Source organism: Cuculus canorus, chromosome 2 (assembly GCF_017976375.1).
Source record: "Cuculus canorus isolate bCucCan1 chromosome 2, bCucCan1.pri, whole genome shotgun sequence".
In the NCBI taxonomy this organism is placed as follows: domain Eukaryota; kingdom Metazoa; phylum Chordata; class Aves; order Cuculiformes; family Cuculidae; genus Cuculus; species Cuculus canorus.
The window spans coordinates 99678783-99696688 of NC_071402.1; the positions used below are offsets into that span (position 1 = coordinate 99678783).

At 37.6% G+C, this 17906-nt stretch overlaps 1 protein-coding gene across 2 annotated transcripts in view; it reads left to right on the forward strand.

Annotated features, from left to right (window-relative positions):
* CTDP1 (CTD phosphatase subunit 1) overlaps window positions 1-17906 on the forward strand; it is a 91604-nt gene that overhangs the window by 32492 nt on the left and 41206 nt on the right. For both annotated transcript variants that reach the window (XM_054060819.1, XM_009556931.2), the window contains exons 8-11: window positions 329-1414; window positions 6441-6582; window positions 8352-8582; window positions 14216-14381. In XM_054060819.1, coding sequence (XP_053916794.1) covers window positions 329-1414; window positions 6441-6582; window positions 8352-8582; window positions 14216-14381 — 1625 coding nt within the window. The remainder of the gene's footprint in view (window positions 1-328; window positions 1415-6440; window positions 6583-8351; window positions 8583-14215; window positions 14382-17906) is intronic.

The window sequence follows — 17906 nt, forward strand, 5'->3', positions numbered from 1 at the left end:
AAGACAAATCTTTAAATGTTTGCATAGCTAACAAAAAATTACTTACTTATGGCCTGTGTGATTAAAAAAAAAAAAAAAAAAAAAAACCAGCTTACACAGCTCCTTTACAAAAGTGAAGATTGTTAGATTTGCAAGTTCTTTATAGTAATCATCAACACTTCACGTGTCTTAACTTTGAAAAGCCTAGATGTCATTTTTAAACATAATGAAGTATAACTGCATGTGTAAAATGTGTTGTTAAGGAAAAAGAAAATTAAATATTGACTGATCTTAAAAAAAAGCTGAGAAAATATGCATATAGTTTATTTCTTTCCTTCCTGTGTCTTAGTAAACCATTCTACAAAACCAGAGGCACCGGATTCAGCAGTGACATCAGCAAAAGATGCTGAAGAAATAAAGAATGTTACATGTGTAGAAGAGCAAACCAATGGTCTCAGGAAAATTACAAAGGACACTTGCACTGCAAATGGAAGTACTTCTGTAAGCAGTGAAACACCTGACTGGAATATTAACTCTCAAAGTAAAGTTAATTCCCAGGACTCCTTAAATGATAGCACTGAACAAAAAAAGGACAGTGAGGTGGTTAATGATTTGACGAATACAAAAGAGTCTCATGTGTTTTCAGAACAAGTTGATAGAACAGTGATAGAGAAGCAGCAAACCCAAGACAAGGCAACAAATGAATTGGACTTTGAACTGTCTAGTGACAGTGAAAGTGACGGTGGATTGGATACCAGGAAGTCATCCGCTTCTGTATCTGATAGTGAGAACGAGGAAAAGAGAAGTGGGAAGAAATCCAAACAACCTCTGCAAGATGAAAATTTGCAGAAAGAGAGTTGCACTGATGTGGGTGGCAAAATGGATGGTCTGGTGAACCATTCTAGGGACATGCAATCTCTACCTAGTGAAAATATTCCTGACAAAACTGATCTTGAAGGACAAGAAGAAAGTGAACGGGAAAGTCTTTGTGATTTAGGAAATGGATGTGCAGACAAGAAAGAAGCTGAAACAGAGTCTCAGAATAGTGAACAATCTGGAATTACAATGGGTGAGTCCTTAGACCAGAGTATGGAGGAAGAAGAGGAGGAAGATGATACGGATGATGACGACCATTTAATATACCTCGAAGAGATCCTTGTGCGGGTTCATACTGATTATTACACGAAGTATGATAAATACCTAAACAAAGAGACTGAGGAAATTCCAGACATCAGAAAAATAGTACCAGAACTGAAAAGTAAAGTGTTGGCTGATGTAACCATAATATTTAGCGGCCTCTACCCAACAAACTTCCCCATTGAGAAAACACGGGAACACTATCACGCAACAGCACTTGGAGCTAGAATTGTGAAGAATCTAGTAGTGAGTGCTGATGATCCTGACAAAGCAACACATCTCATTGCAGCAAGGACAGGTAGGTAAATGATACTTGAGTTTTCCATCAGCTTTTTTCCCTTTTACAATTCATTCATGCCTTGAGCTGTTTTTCATATATCCTGAAGGCTTTTGGAATGTATAATTTGAGAGAGGTTGTGTGTTAATATAGGTCACAGAATCACAGAATGACCTGAGTTGGAAGGGACTTATAAGGGCCATCGAGTCCAACTCCTTTCCCTGCACAGGACAACCCCAATATTCACACTGTGTCTGAGGGCATTCTCCAAATCCTTCTGAAATATTGTTAGGTTTGATGCCATGGCTACTTTCCTGGGGAGCCTGTTCCACTGCTCCACCACCCTCTGAGCGAAAGAAGAGATCAGTTGCCTGCTCCTCCTCCTTCTGTTGTGAGGAAGCAGTAAACTGCTGTGAGGTGCCCTGTCAGTCTCCTCTTCTCCAGGCTGAACAGACCAAGTGTCTTCAGCTGTATGATTTCCGCTTTCAACCCTTCACCACTTTGTGGCCTCCTCTGGACTCTCTCCAGTAGCTTGATATCCTTTTTATACTGCAGCACCCAAACCTGCAGACAATACTCAAAGTGGAGCCACACCAGTGCAGAGTAGAGAAGGGCGATCTCTTCTCTTGACCAGCTAGCAATGGTGTACCTGAGGACACAGTTGGCCCTCTTGGCTGCCAGGGAACCCGCAACCAGAACCGCCATATCACTTTTTTCAGGGCTGCTCTCCAGCCTCTCACACTCCAGTGTGTATGTATATCCAGGGTTGCCGTGTGCCAGGTGCAAAACCCAGCACTTGCCCTTGTTAAACTTTGTGGTTGGTGCGTGCCCAGCTCTCCAATTTGTTTAGATCCCTTTGCAGGGCTTCTTTGCCCTCAAGAATGTCATCAGCTCCCCCTAGTTGTGTCATCAGCGAACGAGTCCTGCATCCAGGATATCTATGAAAACATTGAAGAGTATTGATCCTAAGATGGATCCCTGCATAGATACATAAGCACGTCCTTGTTTTCTACATTTATTAGTGAATTATTAATTTCCTGCACATTCTTAGTGAATTATCCACTAATGTAGATTTTTATTTAAAAAAAATAATTTTAGGTTTTGATTATACTACTATGCTTTTACAGTATTTGAATCGAGTTTAATAACGCATTTAAAATAAATTTTCAGTTTCTTTTGAAAAGAATTCAGAGTGGTTCACATTTTTTAGACTTCTTGTCAAGACCTAGACTCTCCTTCAAAATAGTCATGTAATGTTGGTGTTGCACTTGGCACTATATTCAAATATTGCCTGCTAATTAAAACAAGAAATCACAAGAACAGTATTCTTGAATTGCTGGGGTGAAAAACCTTTATTGTCAGTATGTAGAAGCTGACCCCTACGTTTAGTAAGAAACAAATTGCACTAACTAATTTTAAAGGAGGTAACTTGGAAGTCTTTTCTGGCAAATGAACAAGACTGTTGTCATCTTTCATCATCACTTAGTGATTATTTCTGTATCAATGGTAGAGAAATATAGGTATGTAGAGTGGAAAAAAAACCCCTTTATTCTTCAATAACCTTTTAATGTAATGTTCTTGTGGTTTTGGTTTTCTGATGGGTTTTTGTTTTTTCATCTGAAGACTGTTTTCTTACCTCTGGTTACATGCGAGTAGTTACGTTGCTTAATCTGCGGCAGTGGTGAGGGTAAGTACTATTAGCTTTTGAGTTTTGGAGAGAGGAAGAATTTGTCAGGGTAAACAAAAAGGGAAGAAGTTGGTGGGAAACAAAGTATGCCCCAGGCCTTGGAGGGGTGGGTTTCCCACCTGCAAAGTGACCACATCATAGCTGTTCATTACATACACCAAGCTATGAATACTGTTTCAGATTGTATTTACAGCATTCTTGCTAGCCTATTGTAGTGAACAATTTAAATTTATTTTATTCTTCATATACACTTGTCTCTTTCTCTGCAGATAGGCAGCTTGGTTTTCTGCAGACATAGATATGTGAATTATGAAAATAAATAAAGACTTGTTCCTGTAGAAAATCAGGGTATTTTTTTTCATTATATGAGGAGGAAAATACTCTCTACCTGAATTACTATAAAACACTACATTGTTTATCATCTAACCCACTCTCATACATCTAAGTGAGGAAAGGCTATCCTCTGGTCCTTTCCATTTACCTATGGGTTGCATAAATCTACCTTCAGTTTTAGAAACATCTACTGTTGACTTTAAGCAACCGTAAACTGCACAGGATGGTCACTTTTGTAGCTGTGTACGTTACTTGGCTAAGTAGTTGCCACACTTTCATAAGCCTTGTTATGTTCCCTCATGAGCAAATGAAAGATGCTGTAGTTTATTTATGTATTGAGACTTACTGTTGGAGTAGATAAAGCTGTTCAGGTGACTTAATTCTAGTGGGGTAAGAGCAGAAATATGTTAATTTAAGCTCTGAATTTTTATTTTCTTTTTCAAAATATGTCAAATTGTATTTTGCTATACTTTGAAAGCTATATGGGAATTTAGCTATATTTCCTTGCTTCTGGTGATCTAGCCTGTATCAAGTTTTGCTAAATACATTAAATATCAGGACACTTAAAATACCAGTTGTACTATGAACTATGGCTCATTTCATTCTTCCTTATCTACCTACTTAAACAATGCTTATTTCTGAGTCTGGCTCTGAGGTACTGAGAAGAGAAAGCTGCCAGCTGGTAGTCTTGTTAGCCTGTCGTATGACTTGATGCAAGGTCTTCATCAGGCATAACTATAATGTGTCCACAAATATTTTTCTGGACAGTGCTTTTATTTTTATTTCATGGCAAAAATTAAAATATGGCATTTGTAAATAACTTGTGGTTTGGAAAGGGCTTTAAATATTCATCTTTGTGTTTGTGTTTATCTTGGATTCTTTAACACTTTTTCATTACTAGTGTGCAGAAGAGCTTTACATTTACTATATGGCTCTTCAATTCTGAACTGTGGAACCGCTTGCATTTGTTGCTGAAAATAGAAGAAATGTAATTGTGCACAGAACATTGTTTTTATTCATCTAAATCCAAGAACAAACATATTTCTATCTTATGATAGAGGAAAAGGTAGCCCTGCTCCTGTATTTTTATTGGGTTTATGGGAAGAAAAGTAGGGAAACGGAAGCTTTCAGCACTTTGGTAAAAGACAGTCATCTCCTGTGCCTTCATGTTTATTTAGCCTTTTAGAGCCTGCGAACTGAACTAACTAGTTAGATCAGTTATCAAGTGCATTTTCATTTATGTGTCTACTCCAGTAGATTCTGGTTCCGGTTGTACACAGACCCTTAGGTATTTGCTAGTAACTATTTCCTCTCATCTTCAAATGATTTGGAGAAGCATGGGTACTTGAAGACTTTCTTCTTATTTGAAACCAGTAAAGTCATGTTGTCAAATAACTGTCATGCAGATAAAATGCTGGAGAACTATGGTTCAAACCATCAAATTAATTTACTGTTCTTGTTTCCTTGTCAGAATTGTTCCAAAATTTTGGTTTTTTCCAATGATTCCGTTCCTGAAGGCATGTGTGTGAAGAGTCATGGGCTCATGAATTCTATCTTTACAGAAACTTGTAAAAAAATCTAAGAGTCCATAGAATACTTTTTTCGTTGTTAGTTAATAAGGTAAACTAGACTGGAGTATCGGTTTTTCATATAAGCATCTGCAAGAAGAAATCCTAGGGCCTTCGTGCAGAATCAATGGGCTTCAACAGGAGTGGCTAGTGTTCGAATGATGTCTTCTTTACCTGCAGTTCTGAGAGCTCTGCTCTGAACCTAGAGGAGAGGGCCAAGTTGTTATTTAAACTACCTTTTAGTTCTTCATCATTTACTTTTCGTTTGCGTTTCTAAAGGAAAAAACTGTAGTGCAATATTGAATGTCTTTACACTACGACAGAATATGGATAAATGTTTGGGTTTAAGCATTTTGTGTAAATAAGATGAAATGCTCTATATTAAGCAGATATGACAAAAGGGAAGTGTGATGGCTTTCATCTATGAGGCAGACTGTCACATAGATGAGAGTTCCTTTATCATGTTCCATCTACACCGGTATTTGTGCAGTGTGAAAATACCATGTGTAAGTGTCAAGCACAGATATATAGTGTTAGAATACTTGGGCGTTTTCTGTATTGCATATGTATTTAATGATGGTAGATTAGGTAATGTTGTTTTGTCTCCGAGTTCAGCTCCTCCATAGATCTCTTTGATAAATGCTGAAACAAGTACTATGAATACTAAAACTAGTTTTTCCAATTGGATAGAACTACATTTTTAAGAATTTTGACAGTTAACTGTTTCTGGGAACAGACCACACTTCAAGGCTAATTTCAACCTTTATTTTATTCACTTCTTTTTGTTTACTGTTTCTAATGCTTCTTTCCAAAGAGTCATGACAACTTTCTGGCTTCTCCGGAGGGTAGAATTTGAGATTGCCTGTTATTTGCACACTGCGTTGTTGGTGGTTTCATGAGGATTTCATGTTAACCTGCCATGCTTAACTTACCTTCCTTTATTGCCTTTGACATAAAATAATCCATTTGTCTGCTTTGCCTCTGCTTCTGACAAATGGAAGTTGAGTGGATGGATGGCTGTTAATAGGTATACTGTGTATACAGGACACCACATGTAAGAAAGTTAGTATGGTAAGTTAGTGTTAGGCTTCAAGGGCATTGTAGAGTCACTACCGCTTAGACTCTGACAAGTGGAAATGAAGGAGATGAAATACAGAAGTGCATTTGTATTGTTTAGTGCACGTGGAGGTGTAGAGATTTTCCATATGGACTAATTTTAGTGCACTACTTACATGGTGCCAGTGCTTCAGGAAGCTACAAATGCCTTCATGCAGCTTAAGAGTGAGCTTATTGCATCTTGTCTGGAGTCTCACTTCTATCAGTTGTGATTGTTAGATTGGGAGGGGAGTGCACTTTTTCTTTAAGTTTGATCACAAAATGGGTTGCCTAAACCTGTGTGTACTTAAAACCGTCTTCTGTATTTCTGAGAAAACTAATGTTATGTTTGACTTCATAATAGGCACAGAAAAAGTACGACAAGCTCAGGACTGCAAGGATCTCCATGTTGTAAACCCCGATTGGCTGTGGAGCTGCCTGGAGCGCTGGGATAAGGTTGAGGAACAGCTCTTTCCCTTGAAGGATGACTACATCAAAACACATAGGTAAGTGGGAATTTGGGGGACAAAAGGGGCCATGAAAATAGATTATTCACACAGATATGCTAATGTTTTAATGCGGCAGAATTCAGGAGAAAGCTCTGGTACTAGTAGGTTTGTTTAGCAGTTGTCAGGAAAGTGCTGTGGCTAAAATAATTAATGACCAGATACTGTAGAACTAGCTTCTGGTATTTGGCTTGTTACCTCTTGATGGACTCACATAAATAGCATCTCACGAGCCTAATGGAGGACCTTCGCTTCTACATTTAGTCAGTAAAAGGCATAGCATGTTGGGGTTTCTGTATTAAACCGATACCGATATGATTGAGTAGGCTAGAGATTTGCTTTCTGCTTGGAAGGTGCCTGCTCTTTGAGAGCATAGTATGTACATGTAAGTCCTCATATACTCAAAAAACCAAAATAAAAGTAGAAGTGTCTGGAAGTGAGGGTACTTATCAAGTAGGAAACTAGGTAGAGACCCAGGATCCCTAAAACTTAGGAAAGACATGTGGCCTACTTATGGCTTGACTAGAATATCTTTGTTTTAAAAAGTGCTATCATTGTTTTTAATCAAACTTTGAAATATTTTTATGTGATGTTTAACTTTTCTCAGCAGCCTGACACTGCCAGGTTGTTAGTAGAAATTTGGACAGTGACCTGTAAGCATCATTTTTCATGTCTAGATGAATGAGCAAGTCTTTGTACTTAACTTACCCTTTCCTTGTACTGAAACATGATAGTTTTTCCTGCTTGTGTTTCAAATACAATATACCTTAACTTTGTACTTTCACTCACACCCCCTCCCCAAGTTTCAGTCAGTAAGACATTTATCTTAATGCAAATACTTTTATCAACCGAGCACATGGAACTTCTTTGGAATATATTTTCTCCTTATTGAACCTGTTTGAAATAGTGATTACGGGTCCAAAGCACTTGTGAACTAGGTGAGGTGTGAACTCTGAGAAAATATTTGCATAGAAAATGAGCTTAAGACTTAAGTAAACTTGGAATCAATTGACCTTAAGTATTGATGCAACAAGACTACTTCAGAAAAGTCTGTGAAAGCATATGATAAAAACTACAGTTTTGTGACACTTCTAGTACTTGTTACGATATAATTTAATTGTTTTTTCTGTTATCTCAGTTTTGTGGCAGATAACGTGGATTCATTTGAATTCTTTTTATAAACTTATTCAATTTACTTCCTTTTTTGTTTTTGTAGCACTTCATCGTAATTGCATAGTAATGCCATAATGGTCATTGCTGTAGACTGATCTCTGAATGTTTCTGCTAACACTGCTAGAATTGTTGTAAAATGCAGCAAGGGTGATCATAGGTGGCTTGCTATTTTAACAAATGAGTTTGGATGACTTGCAAATTAATACCATGTGTTTATTTTCTTCTCAAAGCCAATTTGGGGAGCGAATACTGAGATCGATACAATAGCATGCTTTTCTCTGTTGCATATATGCAAATTCATTCTTTAGTTGTGCAGTTATTACTGCCCAGAAGGAGTTTCAATAACTTTATACGCTAAGGTCATTTTTAAGGCACTTTTTATATGACATTTTGTGTCTTTGCATTCTGCTGTTTCAAATTCAGTGGAACTTTAATGGGGGTGGAGAGAAGAAATGTTCCTTCAGAAATCTTTCAAACGTTTCTCCCTTCTCCCTCCCTTCTCCTTTAGAAAAAAAGCGTGGTTTTTTGGTTTTTTTTTAATTCTGGTTAGCTTATTTAAATTTCTAAAGGATTTTTTTCTAAACTTCATCCAACAGAGAGAACAGCCCTGCCACATTTCCTGATACACACAGTACGTTTCAGACAGCTCTGTTCCACCCAACACCTATCCATCCAAAGTCTCCACCTGGTCCTGAAGTTCGACTCTATGACCCTAACACTGGAAAACTAATCAGGAGACGTACTCACAACTCCAGCCAGTCAATGTACATCCAGTCTTCATCTCCTCCGATCATCTTACCAGGCCACGGTGAACACTCATCCTTCAGGTACCTAAAGCATAGCTAAGAGTCACTTCAACTGTATTTTCAGATACTGTGGGAAATTTAACTATTGTTAACTTTGTGTTTGATCAGGCTGTCATCTTTGCTTTAGTTATTTTGTTTACTTTATAAAAAGCAGAGGAAATCAGTGAAAGTGAGTAGTCAGCTGAAGTGAAATCAGGATGCCAGCATTCCAGATGCATTTTGTGCCTCACCTAACGTGCAACTAGAAATCTGAAAACAAATAAATGTAGCATGTAATTTTTGCACTCTAAAGAATATTAATCATCTCTGAAGCGAGGCAGCCTTATGTTTTTTAAGTTATGTTTTTTTCTAGTTCCTACAGATGGGACATTAGCTTTTTTTTTTGTTTTGAGGAATATCAGAAGTGATAGAAAAGGGGTGTAGCTTATTATTAAATAAGGCTATATGACTGAGTGCTAGTTAATAATCCTTAGATCACTAAATTAAAACACTAATGCAAGAGGAGGAGGTGGCAGCCTGCTTTTTGAAGTACAAAGGCTAGCGTCTGGACGCTGTCAAAATTTGTGCATTTGGTTGAGCCACAACACCACTTGTCTCTTAAGGATGCATAAAATATCTAAAATTCATCCATAAGTATCTTCATAAAAGATCTAACTTTCTGGAATGCTAACAAGTTTAGCAAGGCTTGTTGACTCAAGTGGTAAAGTTGTACCCAATTGAAGGCCTTTGGTCTTTGTAAAATGTGATCAAAATTCCTTTGTGCAATGTGATCAAAATATAGCAGTTTGTTATAAAAGAATTCAGTTTTCCAAACAACTACAAAAATGCACACAGTTTTCTACCTTTCTTTATTCTCCCCTGATGCTTTTGCAGTGTTATCACTTGTAAAGGCTTGTACGATAGTGTAGCTTGCTGCATTTCCACTTCACCTTTCTGTTGCTAGATTATTTCTATGTATGGGGTTTTTTTAGTTGTCATAGACTTTTTGTTATTTCAGCCTCCTTGTTTCTGTCAATGCAGATTTTCTGAGTCTCTCGTTTGTAAAGACATCTTGTTTTCAGTTCCTTTTTAGTCTTAAAATCTTTGAAGTCTTTTGAAGTATTTAAAGTACTTTAAGATATTTTACTTTACTGTGACATGTTAAACGAACAGGAAAAGCTTTGAGTAGTTGAGACACAGCATGTATCCAAGGAAGAGCTGAAAAACTTTTGATTTTGTCAGTTATTGTGGAAAGGAATTTGTCTAGAAATAAAGCTGGAGGGTTGTATGGTTGTGAATTTTTATAATTGCCATGACACTTCTAAGATGCTTCAGTGTGTGGTATATGTTGATATTAACGCATCATTCGGTACTTCAAGAAGAATAGGTTTTGAAGTTTGTTTTACCTTTGTTAACAGTTTGGTGAAGATTTATATTCACATCTAGGACTGTTTCATTAGTACAGAGATGCTTCTTCACTTGAACATCTTATGGAAAAGAAGAAAAATATACTTAAGCAGTCCTCTTAACTGACTTTCTTAGAGCCCTAGACAGTTTGGGGGGCTGGAACAAGACTGTATCTCCTTTCTACTCTTGTTTTATCTCACTTAAGCATTTATTTATTTATTTATTTATTTTACTGTCAACGCCCAGGGTTGAGATGGTTTACTCTAAGCAAGTAAATGCAGTTACTCAGTGCTACAGCTTCACCCCATAACTAAGCAGCTGTAAGAAAAGAGATAGCAGAAAATATACTTTAGGAAATACTATTTTCATCATCATTCCCTGTTGATTTCATTCTAGTAGTAAAATTAGTGACCTGTAGACACTGGTATCTTAAATGGGGGACATCTATATTGTTCAGAGCAGTTCTGCTCTCTTTAGTAAAGCTGGTGAGGAGTCTCTTGGTAAAGTACAGGAGGAAAGCAGTGCTATGATCAAATGCCACTTTGAGTACTTTTAATGGATAAGAAGTGCGGTGCGGGCAGAAGATGAAAGCTGTGAAGAAGTAACAAAGCCGAATAGGAACAGCATTGCATTTTGACTGAGTAAGGGCTGAGGCAGAAGTTACTTGTATCGTTGCTATGATATATGACTTTAGGGGAAAATGACATTAGTGCAGCAATTTCTTAGTACAGGGCACTGTTTTTTGTGTCCGATAGACTTCATGTGTTCATTTGTTCACCTCATACAGAAAGATGAGAATATTTGTAACCAAGACATTTAGTTTAAGGAGAGTTGCGTAAGCCTTTAACACTCAGAACTGCTCCTGTCGTGGGTGGATGTAGTCAAAGTCTCCAATAATCTTCCTTTGATAGTTTCTAGAAACTGCATCTGGTTCTGAATTTGAGACAGAGGGCAACAAAATCACACTGCAGCAAGAGGGAACCTTTGGAGATAGTAGCCGTGTGTGGCATAGAGATGGTACTTGGTCTCTTCCTTATTGTGCTTGAAAGATAACTTCCTACAAGGCTGGTTTATTGAAAAGGGCTTCAGGTTATCAGAGTACAATTCTGTAAGAACTGTTTCAGTTCTCACTAGTTTGGGTTCAACATTTTTGGTTTCTTTCTGGGTTTCAGCTTGAAACATAATTTAAAATAGGATATGATTAGTTTAAATATCTACTCACAATTTGCGGTGAAACTGTTGCCAGTAAATTAAAGATGGTTCCGTTGAACAAATCAACTTTTTATGTGGCAAGACAGAACTTGCAACTGTGCTTGGCTCTGCTACTTGAACCTCTGCTTTTTGTCATGGCTGTTGCAGCCTGAGCAGAAGGGTAACAGAGTTCCTGACTGTACTAGAAGGGAATGGAAGGGAATGCACTGCTGCTCAGAGGGTAATGATGTCTGGCAGGAGCTCTTCTGTCTGAGAACAGGAAGGATTCCTCTTTAAAAGTAACCTATGTGTCATAGCTTTGACACTCCATATGAAAATGCAAACTGTTGAGATACATATAGAAACAGTACTCTACAAACTTTACTGTAAACTCGAAAGTTTTAAAAGGTTGAGATGTGTAATGTAGTGTTGTCAAAAAAAATGCAAATGGCACCTTGGACTAGAATAAATAAAAATAATGTTACAAGTTAAATTTTACTGAATGTTAATAATATACTAACAGATGAGGCAAGGCTTAAAATATGGATATAATCTACATTTGAAAAGTTAAAAGTGGCACTCTGGTTTTAAATAATGTGATACACCCAATGTTTGCTTTGAAATGATTTGTCAAGCAGATGTTGGTGGCTGAAGCAGTTCTTTAAGATTTGCATAAACTAATTTCACTTGAAATTTTTATCTTAAGTGCTCATTGTTACAGTTTTTCCTGTCTAATGTTATCAGTCCTGTTACGACACCAAAAAATGAGTACCAAACTGAAACCAAGAATGGAATTTTAATATTTTAACATTTTCCTTATGATAGGTATATTTTAGCTTTTGCCCTGGTGCTGTATTGATGAAAGTATTAAGATGCTTATTACTTTGACAAATGTTGAACGCACCCTGCATGCTGTTAGTCTTTACACTTTTAACTGCTGATTAAAATTTAAAGTCTGAAAAATGTCTTTGATAAAATAAAAATGTTTCTTACAAACTTTAAAGTCGTCTTTGTTTTATATTTCTTTTTGGAATGGTTTGGCGATAAGTCCCAGTGTTTCTTACTTAGCATAAGTTGGAAAACACCGGAAAAACTGACAGAAGCCTTTAGAAGCTATTACAGTTAAGTAACAGTTAATATTTGCGTATGATAATGTGGTGAAGGATGATCTTACATTTTGTTTTGCAAAAGGAGGAGTTCTCACTGTCATTGGTATGATAATGTGTTCTTAAAAAATATATAATGGATGGTTTTTTTCTAGTCTAAAAATCTGCTTGGCTGCCTGTTACATATAACTTTTGTGTAATCCTTGGCATGGTCAAGCTTGTGTTTTTAATACAGTTGTGCAAGGTGTTTACACCTTTTGGTTTGTCATTCTGTTTTACTAAGAATGTAAATAACATCGAAATTAATTTCGGAGAGGAGTTTAATAGCAGAAGAAAGCTGTGTGGCCTTGTGAAATAGAAAACATTTAGCTGCAAGGAGAAGAGGGAGCCACTACCCAACAACAACAAACAAACAAAAACATGAGAAACTGTTAAACTGTGATGAAAAACTCTTAACAGAAAAAGTTTGGTTTGTTCAGTTCCAACATCCCAACTGTTGTTTTGGCTTCATAGGAAAGTCTGCTGTACAGAAATGACAAGACTGCAAAGGGGCATGTTTCTGGTATGTTCCTGAGTTCTGCTGAGCTGATGGGGTCTTCTGCAGCAGATAGTGCAGTTCTGGGTGACAGAGCAATGGCTTGGCTGTCTTCCTCCACTGACCCCACCGATTCCACACAAGATTCCACAAGCTAACAAATAATCTGTCATGTGTGAGCTTTATGATCTGATGTCTTTGCGTAAGACTTGGCATGGTGCTGAGCTGTAGCAAATAAAGGCAAGGACTCCGTTTGAGGGTGGCAAGCGAAATCGCTTTAATGTGAAAAGGCAAAGGCTTATGTAGTCCCTCTGTACCCAGCTAACATCTACCCAAGTGGATTTCCACCAAGCAATGACTAATGCTGCAGCTGTGGTCATTATCGTCATGTTTTGGTTTTCTACTTGGAGTTGCACATTCTTTTAATGATTCCAGGGTCTTCTAGCAAGCTTCAGGCCCTCAGCTGCTGGCTCTGTGGTTGCTGGTGATACCACGAGTATGCTAAGGCATCGGCCACTTGCATTAGCATATGCACAGTAATGGAATCTTTTACGCCCACACTGAGCTGCTGTAATGTTCCCGGAGATTAGTGCAAGTACCCAATGTCTGTTAGTTAAACCATATTTTATAGCAGTTTTAGCTGCTACAAGTCTTTAGCATTTAAATGATATTCACAGAAAAAATAGTTACTCAAGGAAGGTAGAAGTCTCCTGGTCTTGTTCTAGACATAATCTATCTTTTTATTCCTATTATAAAGCAATTTTTATGGGGTTACAAAAAGGAATGTCAGCATTCAAAAAGATGGATAAAATAACTGTAATAGCATGCTGGTTAAATACAATAACTAACATGGTAGTAAAGTACAAGCTCAGAGAAAATGCTAACATTTTTTAATACAGTAGCCAAAAAGAAATATGGTCTGGTTTGCATCTCATCTAGGCATAGCATCTGGTAAACGTCTGAAAATTAAGGCTGCATAAATGATCTTTTGCTTTGCCTCACGTCTGTAAGGTTGAGAAACAGAAAGGTGTACTTTGAGACTGAAGAATACAAGAACATAGAACAGGAAAACCAAACTTGAATGTAAAAATTGTTTCCTAAATGATAAATGTGTCAAGTAACAGACTAACTCCTCTTGAGCACGAGAAAAGTATTTTAAGGGCAACATGTCTACAGCTAGTGATGTTCTTGGCTTCAAGAAAGGTTTGATGGTTACTTACAAGAACAGTGGGAAGGCAAGAGAGTGAGTACCTTGTCAAAGGTAAAAAACTAACCCGTTGGACTGAAAAGAAAAGCAATCACTGTGTGACTTGATATATTTTCTGTTGATGAACACAGAACCTATTAAGCAAAGCCATGTTATTTATAGGATTTTATTTCTAGACAAGCTGTAAATCAAGTAAATCTTTCTTATGTGGACCCCTGAAATTTTTCAGAGTTGTTCAACCGCATCAGCAGCAGATGTTTGGAGAAGATGACCTACCAGCAAGTGAAAATGAGGAGCAGCCTGGTCCATCTAAGCGGAAACGCCAGCCGAGTTTGTCTGAGACAATGCCCCTGTACACCCTATGTAAAGAGGATTTAGAAAGTATGGATAAAGAGGTGAGCTTAACTAATTCTGACAAGTTTTTTAACATAACGGTTGTTATTTATGTGGAACAGTTTAATTTCTGTTTAAATTATGCATGTATGTGAACTGACATTGTGTGCCACTATGGTAACTTCAAATAAAGGCCACAGCAGACTAGACTAAGAAGTACAGTTCTGTTCAAAATGTAGTTATGTGCTGCAAAACTTAAATTAAGCAATGGGAGTACTCTTGTGTGTAAGCAGGAATTTAAAGTAGAACTTCATTTAAGTATAGTTTTGTCACATGAAACGTTATCACAGTTGCTGTGTATTTAGCTTTGCCAGGTGTCACTTTAAACTTTAAAAAAAAAAAAGTCTTTAAATCTGGACAAAATCATTGGTGGAATGGGCGAAAAGACAACAGCAGACGTAAAAGGCACAAGCTGTAGAGCAGATATCTGAATCCAACTGCCGCTCCTGTGTTGTCAGTAATACTTAAAGAAAATTGTTATTACATGTTGGGTTTATGTTTTCTTGTACTTCCTTTCTAATACTCTGGCTTTTGGGAAACATTAATGAATTGCTGTTGCAGTGTGTGCACTAAGCCAAAAGAAAGTGTGCCTGTTTTCCAGAGTTATTGCATAAAGTATTTATTGTTCTGTTTTTAAAGATAAAATTTAGGGACCTTGTTAAAAATCTGAATCTTCTGGCAGTGTTTTTGTGATCCATTGCTCTCTATGCTGTTACAATTAGACCAAATAAGTAGTTTTTCTACCTGTCCTACAAATATAAACGTCTTGAATTGTGATGATTTATTTTAAAATTATGGTTTTACCTAAGCTGTATTTTGTTTGGAAACTAGACAACATCAACTTCAGAATAAAAAGTCCAAATTCCAATGGATCTTTCTTCATAGTTGACCTAGGTTCCAGGAGTGTGATTGAGGGTACAGTTGCTGTCAAAAGGTTTCCTTTCCATGAGTCTGTTTTCCTACTGCTGTCTTTATTAAATTTATATTTCTTTGATCCTTGGGCAGCTGAAGCAGTAGAAATTTTTCAGTTTTCTTTTGTGAGGCATAGGGGGTGGGGTGTGTAATGTATGTTTTGAGTTTGTCTGGGAAAGGCGGGGGGAGTTTGATATTTTAGCTCCCCAACGTGGTTTGATTAAGGATCAAACACCATCACTGACATGGAGAAGGTGGCGCAGAGGATATGTACTGGGAAGGTTCAGCTGGACGTGGTAGGGCTAGCAGCTCATCGTCTCCTGAGAGCTGATTATAGAGACAACCAAGCAAGATTAACCTTTGCACTAGCCTTGGGACTGTTAGCATTACCTTGGTAAAGATAATGTATTCATGTACAAGAAATGTAATGTAATATTATAAAACAGGATTTTATGGGGTTATGTGAGAGTGCACTTATGAAACCAGGAGGACACATGGTAACATAGTCCATAAAATATAAACATTTAGTGGACCATACACAGGACATTCTGCTGTCAGGAACATCAAATTAAGGGGAAGTCAGCTTGGTAAGCATTGCCGGTTAGTGGTCCGTTCACTCTGGTGACACTGTGACTAGTTTACCTTCTCCACACAAGCATTTGCCTGCATCTCATTCTTTCTGAAAACATGTTAAAAAACCTTTCTGCATTTGTCACTAAGAGGTGTGAAATTACTGCTTTCCGGAACAAAAATGCTTTTGCTTGGTTTGTATCTGTCCTAGTGGCTATGCCAGTCACGATATCTGCAGTTGATTGTCAGGTACCTTGGTGGGGAGGGAGTCTGTTTCAGTCACAATGGTAATGCCTTATTCCACAACTACAAGGGACAGTACTGAGGCTGTGGTTAGGAGTACGTGATCTGAGAGTGAAAACAAGTTGGGTTGGCTTATACTACAGCAAAGCCATATTGCAAGTCTCACTTCTGTGGTCCTGCCCCTGAGCCGCTGTTGGTATTCATGGGCCCATACAGAAAGCCAGTTCAGAGTGCTGGTCTGGTCAGAAAGGATCAATTGCCAGGTTAATCTTTGTCATTATGAGCTTACTGAAATAACTCAGAAGTGCCTCTGCATGTGTGCTGTTGCCAGGAGAAGACAGAAGATGTGGAGAGCAGGAAATGAGCAGTGAAGTTAAAACTGTAGCCCTCCAGCTCTGAAACTGCATCCTCAGTATTGCTGCTGAATTCCCCAGCAAATTCAGATAAGAATTTTTACTAGATCAAAAGGAGTCTCTTAGCCATAGACACTGGGATTTTTCAATGAAAGGAAATAGGAAATGCAAGCATTTATATAGACTGTTTCTGTGGAAATAACAAGCAATAAATAACTTCTTTGCACTTAATGTTGAAAGGAAGTCTTGCTTTTTCTTTGCAAAAATCTCTGAAAAGGCCATATAGTCCCAAGCAATACAGAATTTGCATGTAGTTTATATGTAGGAGTTTTGTCAGGAGAATCAAAGTGGAAACCAATAAAGAGAATTTCATTATGCATTATTCCCAGATTAAATCCTTTTTCATCTTTAACATTTTTAAGAATCTATTTGTTGCTTTTCCTAGTAAAAAAAGCAGTGTATGTTCCAATATTCCATGGGGAATAACTGCCATGGATAGGCATCTCTACTAAAATTTGATCTTGCATGGATTTTTATCTTCACTTATTGTTTTGCCTGTAGTTGTGCTATGGATACCAAGTCAAAGGAAATTAATAGCATCCTAGCTACTGGGCTGCAGTTTAAGGCTTTTTGTATCTTTTTCAGTGCTAAAGATCTGGGAAACCAGATCCAATGGTAGATTCTTTTCCTTCTGACGTGAGAGGCTATTTGAACTTTAGGAAAGTGCAAGAATGAGAGTATGCAGTCTAATAGGATTGCCGTTCAAAGGCCGATTGCCAAATCAACTGTAAGGAATAGAGCCCTACTTGAGAAATATACAGCCTTCTAATGATGCTGGCTCACAACTGAGGAAAAGTTTTCTGCCTTTCTTTTCTGTGCTAGCTAGAGAAGGATACTTTGCAGCTGGTTGTTGCTGTTTCTGTGCTGTGGGGGTGATAGATGCAAGGAGAATTTAATGCTGCCAGTTAAAATAGCCTGGATAGATTTTTATTTCTAAATAACTGGTTATATTATGTATAACCTGCAAAAGATTATTCTGTAAAAATGCTGTTTATGTCAGTTTGTACCTGATACGCTATATGATCTTTATGGTATGATACTGGTTTCACCAAAAGGCAAGTATTGAAAACCATCTTTAAAAAGCAGGCTTCCAAACAAATTTAGTCAACAATAACTAATTAGAAATATCTCTTGTCCATAATACCTGTCCTAGGATAACTTTTGTTTTCTCAAAACCAATAGTCTCACTTACATGGAAAGGGTATGCTTTTCCTATCCTTGGCTGTGTTGGAGAGTTAAGTATTGCAGAAGCCTGTGCTGTAGGGAGAGCTGGGCTGTCTACAGGTCTTCCCACTCCACATTACAGCAGGAATTCACTTGTCCATGCGCTTACCATAGGCAGAGGTAGAAGACTGTTCACTGTGGGCTTTTGGTGTGGTTGTGTGGAGT